We start from the raw sequence: 21,126 nt of genomic DNA on the forward strand, positions 1-21,126 counted from the left end.
CAACCCTCCGCCCACGCGCCGCCCGCCGGGCGCCAGAAAAAATTCGCCGGTGAAGTCTGCCAGACGCGACGGTGGTGGCCCTGGTAACAATGTCGTCGTCCTGCCCCCTACGTATACTACTCTCGCGCTTCTTGCTCGACGCATGAATAACATTAAACGGTACTGCATTTCGTGATCGAGCACCGCAATTTATTCACGGACATTTTGCCTGCTGCCTACACGCAACTAGACAAACAAAAGAAGTGGACGGAATAGTCGCGATACTAAATTACCGGCGAAGGACCTGTCACGACAGTCCACAAGTGGAGAAATGTAAGCTTTAGGCAGACCTTTGTTTATTGTGCTGATAATCTGGAGATGGATGATAGTGATGCATAGACTCCGCGGTCAAACAGTTTCACGAAAAACGTCTGAGAAACGCGTTGTCGTACGATCTAAACACCAGCGCAAACAGTGGCGGCGTTCATAAGAGCCACGCGCATTGCAGCCATTTTGGCAGCTCTCGCTTCGCTTTACGACAAAAGACATTCACTTCGCTTTATGACACTATAGCCCACCATAACGACAGGGACTAAGCTGTCGTTCCCGTGAGCGACAGCATCGTCAATGGACGATGCGTTTGGAGCACAGGGAATACCAAATTTCCATTGCGAGGTTACGTTGCGTCACATTGCTCTCTCTCCCGAACGACACGTGCGCGCTACCGACAAAGCGCAGCATAGGGACCCAGAAGTGACGCTCGACCGTCGTTGATTTTGTTACAACAATTTATACAATTTATTTTGTTACTTGGATAAAACCAATAAAACCACTACTACGAAGTTCAAAGAAGTCACAGGCAGGGAAGGGTAATGGTAACGGAAACAGAAACGGCATATTACCGAAATTGGAGATGGTAACGGAAACGCATACCACTGTCCTCCATTACCGGAAACAGAAACAGAAACGAAAATTATCGTCCGGTATTGAATTCGGTAATGGCTATTCCTGTTGTGCGATGGAATTTGAGTAACTTTCCATTTTTGTTTTTGTATTTTGGTGAATCCATTCCCAGTAATCCTACATAGTACACGAGAAGGCACAATAATGGATCTCAATGGTACATCCCTCATTTACCTCGTCCCAGTCCTCGAAACTCCATGACATCAACACATTACTATACTCCACCGTAGAACGAGGATGAGAACCTACAATTTTTAGTTACTCATTTCGTACTTTTTTTTTGTCATTTGACCGTAACCATGGCAGTATTATTTACTACTGAGAGCGTCCGCCTATGAACGCGACATTGGATGAAGGTTACGCCCATCTTGAGTTGCTGGACTTCGAGTGACCAAAGATATGTCCTAACATTATTTATTTTAAGGCTCGCAAAATGTGCGCATGCCAGCGACGCAAAATTACTTGTGTAGTGTGTACACGTGACACCGAAGCAGCACTTGGACAAAACAGGTGCATATAGAGCCGGACGGGCTGTCCTCCCGCTGCTCTGTAACAGCCGTTCAATTACTGGAAACAGTAACGGAAACGAAAATACGTCCGTTATTCTCCCCTGGTTACAGGGTGAGCCTCTTGCCAGCCCTGCAGTCTATGCATGGCGCCGCCAAAATTATGAAAGTACCGCAACTGTGTTCGTGCCGCGGTATCGAAGAAGTGTTCGTTTACCTATCTGAGGGTCGCAAATATTCGGGCTACTCGCCATATGCATCCTGAAGGCAGTATGAAAAAATATTTGAGAAAAAAGATTTCGCGTTTCTTCTGGACTACATCTCTATAAGTAAAGACACAAAACTATTTTTAGCGTTGAGATACGAATGGGTACTACAAGTCAAAGAAGTCTGGTTGCGAGGTTAAACAAAATGATGAAAAAAGAAATACACAAAGATGCGACTTTGCCGAAAATACGGCAACTTTGACCATAAATAACAAAAATGATGGAACGCAGAAAGAAGTGTAGGGAAAGTTAAAAGAAAGCATTATGATCAAGGAACACAAGAAGTCATCAGGGTCATATGACGTAACTCAAGGCCGTAGCCTCTCAGCCCTCATATTTTGCTCCAGCATTCGACCGAGTCCCGCATAAGGGATTACTACAAAAAAAGAGCACTACCAAACCAAAATATACCAACCAAACCAAAACCAAAATATAGCAAAATGGCTTGAGGCCTATTCGTTCAAGAGCAACCAGTTTGTGCAGATTGACTAAGTTAGCTCGGAATAACTTTCCGTCTTATCGGAGGTGCTGCAGGGCTAGGTTATAGGTCCCGTACTTTTATCAACGATATGAGCGTTAACTTCTACAGCCCAGTTAGGATTTTAAAAAAATCACTGGTGACAACAACTTTAATTTGACTTTGGAGAGTGGGGAGGTTCATTGCCAGAGGTGATACTCTACCCCATTGCTGGTGGGAATGTGAGGAATAAAATAACGAGCCCCTTCACAATAACGATCGAAGTCTGATGGTGTCCAGAAATGTCAAAAGAGCTTTGAGCGCAGAGCGTTGCTGGGCTGGATTGGGCCAAGGACCAAGCAATTTCGGTAGAGAGAAGGGGCGAGAGTCCACCTGACGAAGAGACTCGGAGAGTGTGGTTCGGGAAGGTTGGTAGTGGGGGCAATGAAGAAGAGTATGCTCTAGATACTCAAGAGCACCACAGTGGCAGCAGGTGGGAGAGTCAACTTGTCTCAAGCGGTAACGCCACTGAGCTGTAAAGGCCACATCGAGGCGGATTCGGTGGGTTAATGCAGCATCTTGACGAGAGGTGTTTTGTGGCATGCGGAAAGCGAGCATTGGATCAACTCTGCTCAACATAGAGGGGGGAGAATGTCGGTTGTCCATTGGCGGGAAGCCAGGGGTGTCACGAGGCGTCGCAGAATGGAACGGCGGTCTCCTCTCAGCATAACAATACTGGTCCGTTTCCGATACGAGAGTGCTGCTTCTGCGGCGCTGTCGGCCTGCTCGTTCCCCACGACACCACAATAGGCTGGAACCCACTGGAGAACTAGCCTGTGGCCTGCTGCGTAGATAGTGTGGTAAGACATTAACACATCTGTGACTAGGGGTGCGGAGGGGCCTCGTATGCCGGAATTTTCAATTGCTTGAAGTGCAGATTTGTTGTCTGTGAAGACTGCCTGCGGTGTAAAATCAGCGATGTGTTGTAGAAAGAAAAGGATGGCATAGAGTTCCGCAGCTGTGGAGGAGGTTGGATGTGAAAGGCGTCGTCCCTGCATTACGCCTTCGGATGGTATGACGAATGCTGAGGCGGACTTGTTGTTTCGGGATGCGCCATCGGTATATGCTGCCGTAAAAGTAGAAAACTTCTCGTCTACCAGAGCCTGAAAATGGGCTCGGAGGACTTGAGGGTGGACCTGATCTCTTCTTTCCAGAAGGTTTGGGAGGCGTACAAACGTCGATGGTACCGGCAGAGACCAGGGGGCTTCCGGCGGTATAATGTCCTTAGCTATGAAGCCAGTGAGAGTCTGGCGTGTCCTCTGCGCTACTCGATAGAAGTCGCTTTCAGGGCGGTATCGAATTTTCCTGACGAGCGGGTGACGGGGAATGTGAGCACGCAAACGGAGGAAGTGCCGAGCCGTTTCACGTTCACGGAGAACCTCAATCGGGTGCTCACCAGCTTCAGCGAGTACTTGCCGTGTTTCAGCCATTCTTGGAACTCCGAGGCATCGACGAAGGCTTCGAGCCAACAGGGACCGAAGGTTATTTAATGATGTTGTTGATATCCTGTGCAGAATAGGAAGGCTGTAAAGCACAGTCGCCCTCACCAACACCGCGTGAACCGCGAGCAGGGAACACCGATCACAGCCCCATCCTGAGCCAGAAAGATGTTGAATTGCGGGGAGCCATCGCTGCACTTTAGTTTCAAGGTGTTTAATGTGCCGGGCCCAGCGCAAGTCCGAGTCGATTACCACGCCAAGGAAGCGGTGGAAGCGTACCGGCTCAAGCTTCTTTGCACCAAGCCAAAGAGGGAAATTGGCCATAGCTTTGCGCGTGAAAGGGATCTCGACACACTTTTCAGGTGAAAGGTCCATCCCAAGGTGCGTGAGGTACGTGTGGACATTATTTAAAGCGAGCTGCAGGCGGCGCTGTATGGCTGGGCGTGATTTTCCTACTGTCCAAAGGGCGACGTCATCTGCATACACGGAAAACGACAATTTGCGAGTAATTACTGATTGTAGGCCAGCCATCACCACGTTAAAGAGTGTCGGGCTGAGAATACTTCCTTGGGGGACTCCTTGAGGAACAGGATGCTGAGGGTTTCGGCCTTGGGACGTACAAACAGCGACAGTTCGGTCCGTAAGGAAGTCTTGGAGCCAGATGAAGAGCCGACCGGATACCCCAAACGAGCGCAAGGCGTGCAGCGCACAAATGTGCGAGACGGTATCATATGCGCGCTTGATGTCGAGGAAAACCGATAGGACGATCCGTCGATGGGCACGAGCATGTTGAACTGTAGAGACTAGGTCGAGAACTGGATCCATGGAGCTTCGGTGGCGATGAAATCCAGCCATTTCGTGAGGGAACGCACGTTTTTCGAGCCACCAGTCGAGGCGATGCAAAACCATTCTCTCCATCAGTTTCCCCATACAGCTTGTCAGGCTCACAGGGCGAAAGAACGATAGGGCATTTGGGGGCTTGCCTGGTTTCATGATGGGAACAACCAATGCCTCCTTCCATCTATGTGGTCCTTGTTGCCAAGACGTATTATACGCGTGAAGGAGAGCTTGGAGTGACCGCCCGTCAAGGTTTCGCAGGGCGGCATAGGTGATTTTATCGGGTGCAGGGGACGAGCCGGCGTTCACAAGCTTCAGCGCTGCCTTTAGCTCGATTAGTGTGAAGTCGTGGTCCATAACTTCCTAGGGACGGGCCCAGTCTTGGTGAAGTTCAGCCGTCATGTGGACAAAACTGCGGTGTAGTGGCGTCGTCAAGGCAGCCGCCGGAGTCGTTAGTATCACACAGAAGTCCGTCGATAGCGTGTTTTCGTCTACGCCCTTAACGATAGCCAAGGCCGCGAGAGGATCCTTTTGAGGGGGCGCCTCCTTCAGAGATCGGATTGTCCGCCAGATCTTCGTGGCCGGAATAAACGGTGAAAGATGGTGGCAAAACTTACGCCAACGCTTCCTGCCCTCTTTCTTAAGTTCTCGTGTTACTTTAGCTTTCATCCGGCGGTATTCCACAATGTCCGTAAGTTGTCATGTCCGACGTGCCGTTCTTTCTGCTCGGCGACGTAATGTTCTAAGGTGGTTAATTGCTGGGGAATGACCGACATGGCCTGTTACACTTTTAGACATGGCATTAGATTACATTAAATGACACGGTGATCTACTCATGAATAAATCGTATATAAGACCAAATCTTATTAAATAATCACATGGAGAAAGTTTTTTAGATGGCGTAAAGATTGCACGTGAGGAGGAAAAAGACGTGATGCTCCCACGTGTATAGCATATAGACTGCTATTCTTTGAGAGCAGTTAATAAGTTTCAAGAAGTGTACATTAATTCTGCTTTATCGTGGAGCAAACACATTGAAACAACCCGCAACAAGGCTTCACCTAAGTTGTGGAAGTTCCAAATAACCCAAAGGTAAACACCCTCCGATGTTAAGATACTGGTCTATAAGATCTGGTGCGTTCTACCCTTGATTATGCTTGCCCCGTTTGGGCTCCATTTACAAAACAACATATTAAAATTCTAGAGCACACCAAAATAGTGCTCTCAGGTTTGCTTATAATTGTTATAAGGCAGCGTTCACACGGGGCAACTTTTTCCAGCAACTTTGAGCAACTTTGGAGTTGCTGACAGTTGCTGCGAATCGCTCCCCGACCGAAAGGTGGTGGTGCTGGTGGTGAAAGGGCTCGCCGCTGTCGGCCTCACAAAGCTGGGCAACGTCACGAATGACGCCCTGGGGGAATGTGCGTCCTGGGCCGACTGTGCCGACATATGTCTGAAAGCGTCTGAGGACCGAAACCTTGAGAAGCTGCTCGCGCACCGGTCAATCAGCGACGGGAGCATTGCCACTTGACTCCCGATGGCGTTGTGGATTTCGTTCGTGGGTTCATGGGTTCAAATCCTGCAGGTGCAGCTGAGAAATAACTTCTTTTTTTACGAACTTCATGGAAACATATCAGTTGCCATTTTTGGAAGATAATAATGATCTATTGGGGCAATAAAACTGGCTGAAATTTTATATACTGCAGCTAAAGAAAAGATTCCACCAGTTCGATTCGAACCCACATTCTCCGGCCGCCATAAGGTTGCTTGTGGGTGGAGCTACCAAGTTACTGGGTGTGAACGCCGGTGTGTTCACACCAAGTTACTAGGTGTGAAATTGCTCGACGTTGGTTTGAGTTGCTTCGAGTTGCTGAGAAAAGTTGCCCCATGTGAACGCCGGCTAAGTATACCCAGTCTCTTTCAGCACCGAGTGTGCGCGCAAACATACTGTCTCTTGAAAACTACGTTACTGTCAACCATTTGAAGTGTTTCTTTTTTTTTTTTTTGTCAAGTAATGTAGAATCCACCCTTGAGCCTTACTCAAGATATCGCGCCTCAGGTGCTCAGCGAACAAAACACGTAATGCCAATCTTTTTCAAGTACTCGTTAGTTTTTCCTTTTTTTGTCTAGAGGTATGTATTTGGTTGGAATGGGCTTCCAGAATCGTCAATCAATTCTAGTTCATTAGATAGATTTGTTTGGGCTCTCATTGACCACCTGGTACAATAAGTATTATCCAGAAAGGCCATTGCCATGTTTGTCTGATTTCTACTGAAGTAGTAGCCTAGTTCAGTGTTTGTTGTTATTTTTCCTATAGCTTATTTTTAGTTGTAACCAATCTATTTGGACCGATAAAGTAGCGTCACTGCTTCTTCGAAGGTTTGTTATAACGTCCTGGGGTGCTGTTGTTCGTACAGTGATTAGATTGGAGTATTATATTAGATAGAAGCATTTTTTTAATTTTGTCCTCTGTATGTATTTGTGACTGGTGCTGTTATTTTGCTCTTACAAACTTATACCACCCTGCTTCGGCCTGTCAAGGGCTGGCAGTATTACATAAATAGAAAAATAAATACCAGCGAGGTTTGAGTTCATATATCCAAAGGCGATAGCGAACAGAATGTCCAGCAATTTGATCGGCTGTGTTTGTCGAGATTCTCAGAAAGGGGCACCATCACAGACAGATCTTGACTGATGAAGGAAGTTATAGGACGACTTTCTTATTACATGAGAGGGGATATCTTTTAGAAGGTAGCATCGGTAGAGTCCGGTGCGGAGCGAAGTCGCTGCTACACGTGAATGCTCGTGCTGACGATTATACCCGCTGAAGTTTCTACAGTGAGCCAGGTGGTATGAGAAGAGACAAAGACAATCGTGGACTGTAGTACTGAACTGGTAAACTTCTACAATGAACTCATCTGGTATGAGGGAAAGAGACAAAGTACACATACACAAACCAGGGGGTGTCTGTTGCAGCAACAACCACCCGGAACGGATCTTGACACGCCAGGGTGGTGGCACAACGGAAAGAGGAGCGCCTGACGAGGTTACATTCCTTGCGATAAGGCCCCTTCTGGATTCGACGCTGTGCTAGGAGCCAGACTTGTGTTGCACGTTTCGGCATCTTCCCAAGCAGCACAATGTACTGAAAGTCGAGTGCAATAGGGGTGGACGGTATGTGTCTTATCAATGTTCCTTAGCTTCAAGAGTCTGTTCAAGGCCATCCACCCCTATTGCACTCGACTTTCAGTACATTGTGCCGCTTAGGTTATTTTAGCTTTTTCCCATGCTCTTACCCCAAGAACACACGCGGTCCTCAGGATGTTCTCAAAGTGCCATCACGTCCTCGTCCGTGATGGTATGAACGGAGGAGGTCCACAGGCTGTCATCATAGGAGCTTCCAGTGACTGTCATTTGCGTATATCCTGCGGTCGCCAACCGGAGGACGAGCACAGGAGAAGTAAATAACTTTAATCCTGCGTTGTGCATTTTAATACCTGCTAGCAGTTATCAAGTTCCCGATTTATTTCTCATTACCCAATAAAATATCAAAGAAGGAGTGCTCATGCATAAATTTAAAAAATACAAACAAAAATATAAAATAAAGACAGATAGAGTGGTGCAAATACTGAGCTTCGGATTTTAAAGGAATCCGTCCATGTGCTGCGTTCGACGTGCAGTACAATACAGTTTGCTAGACCTTTCACAGCGGTCTTGTTGCGTGAGTGTCCGCAAAGGGTCCCTGGCAGGAGGTTGCACGGAGCATTTTATTTCCGAAGAGACAAAAAATAATAGCGTTTCACTGCTCAAGCTTCACTTACGATGCATGCTTCAAACCAAAGCAGTAAGAAACACGAACACACCTTGATAGCGATTTAATACTCCAAGTAATTTCTCAGTTCATTATTGGTTATGTGCAAAATCAAGTTAAACTTAGATACCTCACCCTTTGTTTTGACTGAGATGCGAAAAGGACTCCCGAATCTGCTGAAGTTCGCAAGACAAGCAATAAGTTGTATCTGTTCTGTCTTGGAAAGGAAATGCTGCTGCACCATATGCCTTTCTAAGCGATTTCGGTGGTCTTAGTGGCCTACGGGCCTTTTATATACATCTTTTTTTTTTTTGCTTTTTAAACTGTGACACTCATTGTTTGTGACGAGAAATACGCTGAACAAATACAGATGAGAAACCTCAAATGGTAGTTGGTGAGCGAGGTTGAAAATATATAAAAACACACACACGATGACTGGATGCTGCAAATGTGCCCTCACTTCCCAAAATAAATAATTCACTAAGGTATTTGCTTGCTCCCAGAATTGTACTAGCCGCGTCATTTGGTAGCTCCCATAGGAGGTCCTGAGGATATGACGGGGAGTCTCACTTTGTCACATTTCTAACAAATTGAGGACCTAGTAGGGAAGTCCTGGGGATGTTATCCCTGTCCGCTGATGACTTTCCTCGGACGTACACAGGAGGTCATTGTGTTCTTGGGGTACTGACAATCTCCACGTGATCAGTTCATGCACATGACTCAAACTCAAACTCATCAGTATACTGAAGAATCACCTTTTGGAATTTGAACACTATAGTGTTCAAATTCTAAAAGGTGATTCTTCAGGTCCCAAAAAGTGATTAGAAGATCACTTTTTCCTCAAACTCATCGATAGCATAATCTCAATTCGTTCCATGTAATCACCTAATGAATGTGACTTCGAGCTACATCGTTTCCAGACTCACTTCGTTCCATGCGATCAGTTGGTGCATACGTGCTCGTGTTGCATCGTTGCAGAATCACTTCGTTTCCCTTTGATTTCATGCATACAACTTCCTGTTACATCGTTGCAGTCATCACGCCCAGGCAAAAATCTGGAGTGGGACCACTTCGAAGTGGATTATTGGACAGGAACCACTTGGAATGTGGAACCATTCACTGGCTGGGACCAGTTAAAAGTGGAACCAGTTTCACGGTGGTGCCCCTTGAAGTGGAACCAATGGAATTTATCCAGTGGTCCCCTCTGCTAAGTGGTCTCGGATCCGACCACTTAGCAGATGGGACCACTGAATGCATGACCAAAAGTAATGCGTAGAAAAGCACACACCGTTCAAGTAAATATTGTTTATTCTGCTATGAGCATACACTAAGAATAAAGAAATAATCGATACATCTCTCACGTACTAAGTCCCGCACGGGTAATCACTCACTGCGTCCAGACGAGGCATGTGCTTGCGTTGAATTTGCGATGCACTCACGGACAACAGTGTACATGGCGTTTTCTTGACCACCTCACACCTGTATTTTCTCAGAGAAGATGACGCCTCCGTCCATGTAGGTCGCGACATGTACCCTTTTCCTCTTCACCAAAACGATCCTAATCTTTATACTCGTCTTAACCATGTTTCTCAGGTTCCTCTAGCTCCTAAAATAGAACACATAATCAGTAGTAATCGAAGCACCACGGTAAGCACTTATACCTCTTAACTTCGGAAGAAGCATTCTGTGCAGTCCGTTTGGTGTTTCATCGTCCGGTTCTTCTGCGGACGCTGTGTCTTCCTAGCGTCGAAACTTCTCCGAGATATCGCCAATATGTTTCACATGACTCATTGTCATCACGTTGTCTTAGAAAACGCACTAAAACCACTTAAATAGTGCAAATGAAATGCCCGATCTCTGCCACAGCAACCGAAGAGAAAAAACGACCTCGCAACGACGCGTCCAAGTTCCAACTGACGCCTGACGCTCTCTCTGCTCCCTCTCGCCCTCCCGCGGCCCACCGTTCGAATTTGAATTGAAGGCCTCCCGCCGCACCAGGGCGCCCTCATAATTATTGCATCTGCTTTGGGTCAGCCCGTGCAATTACCTCTTTGTTTTTAGTTCTTCTAATTATTTGGCGGAGTGTGTCATCTTTTGATTGTGTCTTTCGGCATTTTGCTGGTACCTTTTATGACATTTGCCTTTAGATGAGAATATGAGCAGGAATTGAAGTTGCAGCATATATTTTATCGAAGACGTAGACGGTTAAAAAACAAGAAATATAGATCATACGTGTGCTAAAATACATCGAAATAATGGCTAAAAAAAACAGAAGGGTATATGGCAAGAGTGGACTCTTCTTCCCCTAGCGGATCTCAAAAGGTGAAGTTGCCGAGCTTGGAATCTCAAGTGGTTCAATTGACCATTGTGGGAAGAAAATGGTACCTGTGAGGCTCCCAGTCTAAGTTCTGGAACCATTTGAGGCCAGAGTGGTACCATTGATTTCACCAATGTGGAACCAGCCACACCACTTGCGAATCCAGCTGGGACCATCAAGATTCAACTGGAACCATTCCGGGGCCATCCACATTCAAATGGAACCATTCTGGAACCAGTCCAGATTTTTGCCTGGGCGCTCATTAATCACTGTCCGCAACGGGGCGATTTAAAGACAGAAAGGCGCGTGATGCTTGGCTTGGACAGAGAAGTAGATTGAAATCCAGTACACGGCCTGGTCCAGTGTTTCTGTGCGATAACCTGACAGCTGAGAACAAGACTGTTGTGGCAAATCCGTCACTCAGCCAAAGAAAAGGGTTATCAATTTGTTTGTATGAAGTGAGGCGTACAGATGGTGCTAAAGCCATTAAGGTCTCGTATATTGATAACCTCACAAAACTGTAGAAGGGTCATTCTAGCTCAAACGTCCTGCCGGTCGCGGCAGTCGCGTGTGCTTTTTGGGTGTAATTATCCAAGAAAATCTCAACTGCCAATTACATGTTGGCTTGGTACATAGTAAGATGTCTGGTTGGCTTTATATGCACCTGCATAATTAAGAAACTTTGTTCCGACTACGACACTTTTCAAGCTTTATTATGCTTTAGTACATTCTTATATAAACTATGATCTTGAGGTACGGTCTGATGTACAGCTCTCATCACAACCCACTCTCTTTAGCCCAGAAACGAGCCCCGAGAATTATGCTCTCAATCAATTCCCAAGATTCTGTGTCATTTGAGTTTTGTCTATTCCCTGTTCTTAGCATGTTTGATCTTCTAAAATATAAGATCTCGCTACTCATGCATACTTTCTTTTATGGGTCCACGGACACCTCTGTATAAGCTAGGGTTACCAAATGTCCAGTCAGCTTACTGCCTTAGAAATGTACCAGTTCTATTTCAGTACCCTACATTTGGCACTAATTTTGGATTCTTGTCAATGACGTCTTTTGGTACTCGTCTCTCGAATGAGCTTCCTATTGGCCGTACGAACCATTGATAAGTTTTCAGTATTTAAACGGTTGTGCGGATCTTAATATTGGGATAACGATGTCGAAACTCGGGTCTGAAAGTGCACATTTATTGCACGATTCTTTCTTTTTATGTGTATGGGAGTGCGTTGTTGGTGTGACAGGGCCGTATCACAGGGCTCGCCTTCACGGTCCAATTAATTTTGAACCATTTACGTGACACAGATCAAAGAAATCTTGAATCTTACGCACTCCAGCATTTTTGCTATTTACGGTTAAAGTAGTCTCATTTTCATCAGAGTCGCGTTTTTGCATATTTTTCTCCTAGTATTTTGTTTAACCTCTCAACGAGACTCCTTTCGCTTGTAGTACCCATTCTTATCTCAACGTTAGATATAGCTGTGTCTCTTCACTTCGAATGGTGTAGCGCAAAGAAAATCCGAAACTTTGCTTCTCGAAGAATTTTTCGGATGGCCTTCAGGCTACATCTGGCGAGTAACTAGAATATTTTGTGACGCTCACATAGAGAGACGAACACTTCTTCATTACCGTGGCACCAAAACAGTTGCGGTATCTCTATGATTTTCACTTTGCCGTGCGTAGACTGCAGGGGTGGTCAGAGGCTAACCTCGTAACTTTAAACGGACACCTATAGGGACAACTATTCTGCGATGGCAGAAAAAACCTTTGTTGTGGTGGTTTTCTCCAAGTAATAAATTCGTACGAGTCCTTATAGCAAAATCGCCGACGGTAGAGCGTCGCCTCTAGGACGTTTGGTGTGGAATGACCCCACTATAAACTGAGTGTAAAATTTAGGAGCAAATAAAGATTATGACGCGCAAATGTGCTACCGATTTATAAGGATAAGGATATTTATAAGGATATTCTCTACTAGACAACGAGACTAATACTTGTACGGGTAGTAGTAATAAGCGATTAATGCAAAATACGTAACTTATTCTTCGAACACATGGACCGCTAGACTGCTTGTTTTTATTGTTGAGTGAGAACTTTCTGGCGTACAGGTCGCATGTAATATCAAATCGCATTTAGGTGGAAGTGGTCTTCGTGCACACTCGCAATAAATAGTCGTTCGGTGTGGACACTGAACGTGGTTTCCATGAGGTAAGCACAGAGGGACAGAAGAAACAGAGATCCACAATGAATAGATTAGAATTCTCTCTGTGGAAATGGGATGGGAATTTTGTGTGCGCACCTCTGTCTTTCGGTTACTCTCCGGCATGTTTCGCCAGTTAGCCGCCATTTTGAGACTTATGACGTGTTTTTCCACGCAGACCCGATCTCTACTTTGCCCTTCAGACGAGGATGTGGCAAGAACGTGCATGCATTTCTATTTTTTATCTGATTACGGCAGAACAAAAGAGATGCCTCAACGCATGTGTCTCGTACACGTATATATGCAGTGTTAGACACAAGAGTTCTGTAGCAACCTCTGCGGCCCAGTTCCAACTGATCTTCTCATTGATGTACTACTGCATGAAAGAAGTCGAGTGTTTGTTTCAGAGGACACACTATTTCCCGTAAACGGAGGGTTGCAAGCGGTAGTAATGCTGGTGGACTGCGCGATATGCTGATGCGCGTGAGCTGCATCACAACTGTCATCGTCGTCGCTACAGATGGCTCCCTCCTCTAGACAGACGAAGTATCAATCAGGATGTCAAGCGTATACGGACGGGACTAGGTAGCGAGACCAGTGCGCACGGCGTTCGCTGCCACGTGCCCTGTTCGCTTCCCAGGGTCGGGGAGGGTTGAGGCTCGGGTAGGAGGCGCATGGGACAATGGTGCTATTGTGGGTTGCACTGTAGAAGCAGGATTGTCAGCATTGTAGGCAGGACTCAGCTTGTCAATGGAAATGACCGGCAGTGGTGCACTAATGGACTGACTTGCGGAGAGAAGTCTTCAGCTTGCCATGGAACCGTTCAGCTAACGCGATGGGCGAAGGATAGTCAGCTGTCGCGCAGATCCGTGGCGTGCCAAGTAGATTCATCAAGTAGGAAAAGTGTCGGGGTTCGAACTGGCGTCTGCGATTCGTTGTAATGATAAACGGTATGCCGAAACGTGCAATCCATCCGGCGACGAGAACTTGGGCAACGGTGAACGCAATGATGCCTGCTATACGGATCACTTCTGGATTGCGTATAAAACCTGTTCACACACGTGAGGAGGTAGGTGGACTCGTTCCATGGTGGTAACAGATCAATGAGGTCAATATGAACGTGGTCAAAACGACGTGACGGAAGCGGAATGTCGGACACAGGGGTGGTGGTATTGCGGTGAACTTTGCTTCTCTGGCAGTGTACGCACGACGAGGCTCAGGTACGAATGTCGGTCATGAGAGAACTGATGTTCTGAGGCTGGAACCACATAGAAGGGACAATCACATACAAGGCCTCAAGTTGCCTAAGAAATTAACGATGAAAGATGAAAGTCACTGAAAAGGTTAGCCAGCTGTAGGACTCCAACCCACATCTTCTGGATTACCGGTCCAGGGCTCTACCAATTGAGCTAAGCTAACACGCCTTCTCAGCGACTTTCAGGGTGCGTCATCTGAAAGGACAAACCAGTCACTCTCTCTCACTCATCCTCCTTTCACTCTTACATTTTTGCACACTCATACACACATTCATACGATGATACAATCCCAGGCGAAAATTTTTTGAACAGAGACCAGTTCAACCGGTCCCAGATCAACTGGTACCAATTGGGACAACTGGTCCCTGTTTGATAACACAGTTCACCCAGTCCCAGTTGAGACTGGGACCGGTTAGAAACCAGTTGGGCCAACTGGTACCAGTTCATCGAACTGGTCCCTGTTCGATAACACTGTTCGCCCAGTTTCAGTTGCAACTGGACCAGTTCAACTGAAACTGGGCGAACTGTGTTATCGAACAGGGACCAGTTCGATGAACTGGTACCAGTTGGATGAACTGGTACCAGTTGGCACAACTGGTTTCTAACCGGTCGCAGTCTCGACTGGAACTGGTTGCAAACCTCATTGTTGGACCTGGGACCAGTTGAAGTGGCTTCACTTAGAGCGGCCTGTTCGGACAGAGGTTAGCTTGTATGTAACCGATGCCCCTTTGCAGGATCGCTGTTCCCAGCAACGGCAGACCCAAAGAACTGCAATGCAAAATTGCGTTTTATTTGTAGTCAAACATTACACATATTCTAATGTACATGTAGTATAACTATAACGTAATTAAATTATAGGAGTAGATGAACTACAGAGTTACATGGAATAGATAATACTTCATGGTTTATTGGTCCCTTGCTTGACTGCCTTTTGACTGCCTTGTGGACATCTTGAATCATTCATCAAAGTATTGAGATGTTCTTAATAGCACACGAGTGATCGGTATTTTCCTTTGAGCCCCAGCAGCTTAAGGTTTCTGGAAAGTTGAAAAGGCACAAGTGAATATGCATTAAATTGCAACATGTAATTGTAGTGTGTGCCTGGACAGTCACTCAATTTGAGCAGTCGTGGCCCCGGAAAGTACGGGAATCTCTCAACATTTCCGTTGTGCAGTAATTGGACCTTTCAACTAAGAGATTGGCCGGCTTTGGGGGCCAATGGGTACTACTCTGGCGCGCTACGCTGGTTCGACAACATCCGTGGTGTGAAGGGTCTAAAACATGAGAATGAACGAAAAAAAAGCAAAAACAACAACGTGAATGGAAAAAGTTGCTGGTAACGTTAACATAAACCGGATATTACTCGTAAAACGGCATGCACTTGCAGATGCCACGAATGTGACGTGGAACAGAGAGAAGAGGTTCTAGTGGAAGTAATATTTCTAAATGGTGCACAAGGGAAAAGCACTTAAGCTCAGTACTCACGATAAAGCGGTCTCCACAGTTGTAGTCAAGCTGTAATCCTATAACAGCCACCCGCCCGGCCGCTGGCGCTCATTGTACTGTCGCACTGTCGTAACTTGCAGACAACTCCTTTAGATTACAAAATCAACGCCTATGTCACACATCACGCTGAGAACATAACGGGCAAAAGTCGCTGTACAAGCACGCTGCTATAAGCAAGCGACCGTTGCACAGTAAACGCATCATTCATCGCGGGAGCAGGAACGCACAAAATACAAATATAAGAGTTTCAAAATAACTTTCGTTAACAGGAACTTTACCAAAAATTGAAACATAATTATTACTACTAATAAAGTCACTTTCTGATCGTTTTATAACTTTGTCTTGCAATCTTTATTAACCTGTCCTGGCACTGAAACCGAAACTTCCCCCAAATATGTAAACTGGTCCAGTTCGAACTGGCACCACCTCACTTCCAGTTGCTACCAGTCCAGCTTGAACTGGTACCAGTTCACTTTCCAGTTGCCCCCAGCCCAGCTTGAACTGGTTGCACACAGTGCCCACTTGCCACCAGACCAGCTTGAACTGGTACCAGTTCACTTCCCAGTTACCTCTAACCCAGCTTGAACTGGTACCTGTTCACTTCCCAGTTGCTACCAGTCCAGCTCGAACTGGTGCCACAAAGTGCCCAGTTGCCACCAGCCCAGCTTGAACTGGTACCAGTTTACTTTCCAGTTGCCACCAGTTTGGTACCAGTTGGTTCCAGTTGACCACCAGTTGGCGCGAACTGGGAACGAGCTGGTACCAGTTGACTTCCCAGCTCAAATTTTCGCCTGGAATGATACGATAAGATGTGGGTTCGAGTCCTACAGCTGGCTAACCTTTTCAGTGACTTTCATCTTTCAACGAATGTCAGTGTTAATCTTGGCCCGGACAAATCTTGTGGCGATGAGCTGCTGACTAGCCCGAACGTCAAGGTGGGATTATCTGTGGAGAGTGTCGCAAACTTGACGAGGGAAGCTCAAAGGGACGTACACTAGAGTCACTAAATAAGCTAAGCGTAGCGTATTTAGTGACTCTAACGTACACTATCGCGAAAGAAACATTTCGACAAAAATGACTGACGCCGTATCCGTCATGCTGTGTTTTATTCCTAGTACCCGTAAACACTCCCGCTGTAAGCGTAAAGTGCGGAGATTTATGAGTAAATGGCAAGGGAAACGTGAGTTACTCTTATATTCCTCCGCATAAGATTTCGTCTTGACTGATGAACTGAGGCTCTGCGTCGGAGTACGAGTCTATTCGTTGTTTTTCAATTGTTATGCGGGCCCTGCCTCCTGAGAACACATGCATAGTTCCGTGTGCAAGGCGTCTTTTCTTGCGCTTGGTTAACGGTGGTTCAGGCTCCTGGCGTCTCATGATCTCACATCATGCACCGTCTGGCAATGTAAGTCGTCACATTTTGGACTGTGTATCTTGAGTTTCCTTGAATTTCAGACTTCATTTGTGTCACAGGTATGGCAGAAACAACTCGGATCGAACGAGACAACGTCGCACGATGTAGTTGACCGAGGACGAGGACGCTGCCTAAACAGTTGTGACTCTCCCAGCTATCTCCATGCTGCTAATTCATATGCATACGCCCATCGGCCCCCGTGCTGGTGCCTTATGTGTGATGGTCATCTATGATCAGATACTTTTGTTATAGGTGAGACTCTTTTCGCTTTCGTTTTCATTTTCGTTTCTCCGATGTGCGTTTCTCGCCGTTAAGTCATATGTGTGTTAATGATTCCGCAATCCGTTCTTGTAATAGCAGTTCGTAGGATTATTGCTGATAATAGCGCAGCACGGTGTGTTGACAGGAAGCAAATGGGTTTTCTGACTTGTAAAAAGCGGCCCTGATGTTGTATATGGTGGTGGTGGTTGTGATGCAAAACACGTGTAGAATGCCACTTAGAGAGCTAAATGATTTATGCATTTAACAATATTCAACTAAACGTTATGTTAAAGGATAATTGTGTTTCCAGTACGGAAAGTGGTCTTTTAAGTCCGCGTTATGCTTATGACTATTTCGTGTAAGGGGCCTCTGCGGAGATGGACTCAGGTCTGACAAAGAGCACCTTATCAGCATGATTTATTTCGGCGTTACCGTATTTTCGAGATCTGCTTTCCCATTTAAGCACTAGAAACACTAGCAGTTTCGCTGTGTTTACTGTTGCAGAGGCACCTGCAGCCATCTGACAATACCACGGAGCGCATGAATGACATGATGAAATGATTTACGCATCTAACAATATCCAGATGAATGCTATTTAATGGACGAGAAAGATTCCAGAATGGTATATAGTTTTACAGTCCATGTTACGTTTGTGACTACTTCATGTAGAAATTTCCTGGAGATGACTCAGGACTGGCGAAGAACACCTTATCGGCATCCCTTACGGTCCTAGCATATTTCCGAGATTAGCTTTCTCATTGAAATACTTCAAGCAGTATCGTATCTTTGGAATCTACTGTTGAACACACATGCTTGGCCGTTTGACAATACCAGCAAGCACATTATTTTGCGCCTTTCATAAGAAACTTCTGTTTCCAGCATCCCCAGGAACAGGACTGGCTCTTCGTAGCCATGCTGCACTGCACAGTACCCCGCATGCACGCTCAGCTGCATTAAGTCGTGCTCCTGAAGTTTCTACTATGCGACACTCTGCTGAAAGAAGTTCAGAAGACTACTCTGTCACGCATACTGTATAGCCAGCACAACTCACCTGTAAAAGTGTTTTGTTAAGTTGTAACTACTTATACTACATACGATGCGCTGCTCGATAAATGGTACGTCTGAATACACTGAACACTTCAGCTGTTATAAATAATTAGCTTATTACCTGTCTGCTATAGATTTTATTTTGTGGATATGTCTCCTATTCTGCGTCCCTATAGATGCCTTGATGATCCTGTGATACAACGCTCATTAAATGTTTTTACACTATGAATGTGAACCAATTCAATTACTAGCTCATATAGGTGGTCCACAATTTATATTTCGTTGCGTGTGAATTTTTGTGAAGATACACTAATGTCATTTCATACTAGTCTAAAGTTTTGTAGGTATTGTGGTTTGTTGGTTTATGGCTAGTATGCTTTGTTTTTTTTTTTCTCCTGCACCTTATACTTCATTACTTGCATGCCATAGGCGCAGTATCCTACAACCAAATGTATCTATTATTGTGGGCTCTTTCCTCTAATAAAGCGGGATTATTTCATGAATAGTTGTTGTATTGCGGTTTAGATATGTGCTACTAACGCTGCTAGAAAAACTTCCATATATCCAGATGTTCTGGTTTAAATGAGATAGCGGCGTACGCAGGCTATGGTGAGAGGGTGAACACGGTTCAAGTGACGCACTCGTGCTTCTTATTGTTCTGTTGACCGTCGCAAGAACTCTTGTATATTACTTGCTTTGCGTATGTACGTGCGTTTTACATCTGTTATTCACGTTATGGACGTGTTTGTCTGTGTCATACGATTTTGCAGTGCAGTATTCCTAGCTATTGTGGCGTACCTGACTGTTAACTGCCACAACTTTTAGATCAGCAACAAGCCATGACTTAACAGTTTCATGCTACAGAAGTGAAACTGTTTTGTGCCATCGCCGCCCCCCCTTCTCAAGTCAGCGTTCCCGGCTGTTCCTTATCCAAACGACAATTAAGATGACAGTCAAGTAGCCTTTTTGTCATTCACAACGCCCTTCGTTTTTACTCTTACTGTGAGGCATATGGAAGGCAGAAAAAGCGTTAATATAAGGGTAAGGTTAGGACGGATGGAAAAACAATCAACCGTTAGCTCTTAAAATGAGAGCCCAAAAGTTGTTCGATTTTTTACCTTTAATATCCCTCACGGTATCTATCCGTACAGCGCTGACGTATTGGATAAGGGTAAAAAAACGCATCTTTTTTTTACTGTTATTAATATTATCCGATTTTTTACGAGAGTGTACGGTCGATCAGAACCTGTGGAGACATCGCAGAGAAGCTTCACTTCTGTATAGGGTACGGAATGGTCTTTCAAGCACAAGAAAGATGACGACCGCGATTGCGCTAGCTCATTGTTTTGTTGATGTTCTGCCATGGCCGCGAACCGGATCAAAAGAAGGCCAGAGACTTGTAACGCCCTGATGTGAGCTCGCGACAGTGCGTCCGTGACGACATTTTCTTTGCCGTGGATGTGGAGGATGATCGTCGTGAACTTTAGCCTGAATGCGAGTTGACGAAGTCCGCGAGGTATGTCCCGGGAACTGTTACTTGCAAGCGCGAAGGTCAGAGGCTTGTTATCAGTCAGCACGAAAAACGCGTACATCCGTGCGCCACCAGCAGCTCGTACAGTAAGCAGGCAATGTGTTACCTGCGTTAATGTGGGACTACTTTGTCCGCTCACACCCTGTAGGAAAACAAGAGGCACATCGAGGTATAAACAGCAAAGGTGCCAGAACTGTTGCATTCGTTGTGACCGCTCATTCGATGTTCTGTCATATGCCAGGGTAGGGTTTTGCGTGCTCTCATTCTCATTTCAGTTTGATGCATTCTCATTGATATTGCTCTTATGTTTCCCACAGATCTGCAACACATATGTGTCTCATCATCATCATCGTACATACAAGCATTTCAAAAAGGCAGTCATCAATGCGTGGGAATTGGACGACTACGAAGTTCCAGAAACAGATGTGACATTCTGCATGCAATAGGGAACACTGTTTTCAGGAGTCAGAATAAAGGTTTGCACATTGCGTTCATAACAGAAATTGTTGAAGCATGATGTATGTTTCAAAAAAAAGAAAAGAACAAAAAGGAATCGCACAATCGCGCAGAGAGAAGTATTTTGGGAGGGGTTCTGGGGGATCATACTCCCTTTCTAAAATGCACATCCAAACCTACGAGGGCTGAACCCACAAAACGCCCCTTGTCGCAGCGCCACTAGACGCGCACTTTGCTACGTCTACGGAACAGAGTCAACACGCGACATACGGAAAGGCCAATGAGTGCCAGCGCCAGGGGCTGAGCACACATTGGGTTTTCCGTGAGTTACATGTTGACTTTGCCCCTTAAACGCGCGGAGGCTCCAGGTGTTGTATTTGACTCTAGACGTTGTTCGCCTTGGCTCGTTTGCCTATGTTTCGTCTGTGTATACGCCCGTCTGTATTCGTCGGACTTGGAGGTTAATACGCGTTTTCACCAATGACAATTAACACTTGAAGTGGCATTAGACTTCCCTAAATTTGGTGTTACTCGTGAACCTTGTCTTACTAACGGCTCTATGCAGAGACTGAAACTAAAACAAATATCGGTTCGGGTACGGCTACGGTTCAGCGACAGAATTCTGAAAATAGTTTCGGTTACGGTTACGGGATTCAGCGCTTTAATATTTGCGGTCGCCAGTAACCAAACAGTTGAACCGGTACTTTTTTTCGGTTTTCTCTATGGTATATCTGCAGGCTGCGTGGATGTCGCAAAGTGAGCTACAAAATGCAACGGGTAAAAATTAACGGGCAACAAAGAGATGGATATCCCT

At 45.8% G+C, this 21,126-nt stretch overlaps 1 protein-coding gene across 2 annotated transcripts in view; it reads left to right on the forward strand.

The window, feature by feature from the left end:
* LOC135375311 (uncharacterized) overlaps positions 1 to 20,385 on the forward strand; it is a 136,205-nt gene extending 115,820 nt beyond the window's left edge. For both annotated transcript variants that reach the window (XM_064608053.1, XM_064608051.1), the window contains one exon: positions 20,174 to 20,385. In XM_064608053.1, the coding sequence (XP_064464123.1) occupies positions 20,174 to 20,302 (129 nt within the window). In that variant the 3' untranslated portion in view covers positions 20,303 to 20,385. The remainder of the gene's footprint in view (positions 1 to 20,173) is intronic.
* Positions 20,386 to 21,126: the final 741 nt, after the last annotated feature.

This window comes from Ornithodoros turicata, unplaced genomic scaffold, assembly GCF_037126465.1.
Source record: "Ornithodoros turicata isolate Travis unplaced genomic scaffold, ASM3712646v1 ctg00000850.1, whole genome shotgun sequence".
Taxonomy (NCBI): domain Eukaryota; kingdom Metazoa; phylum Arthropoda; class Arachnida; order Ixodida; family Argasidae; genus Ornithodoros; species Ornithodoros turicata.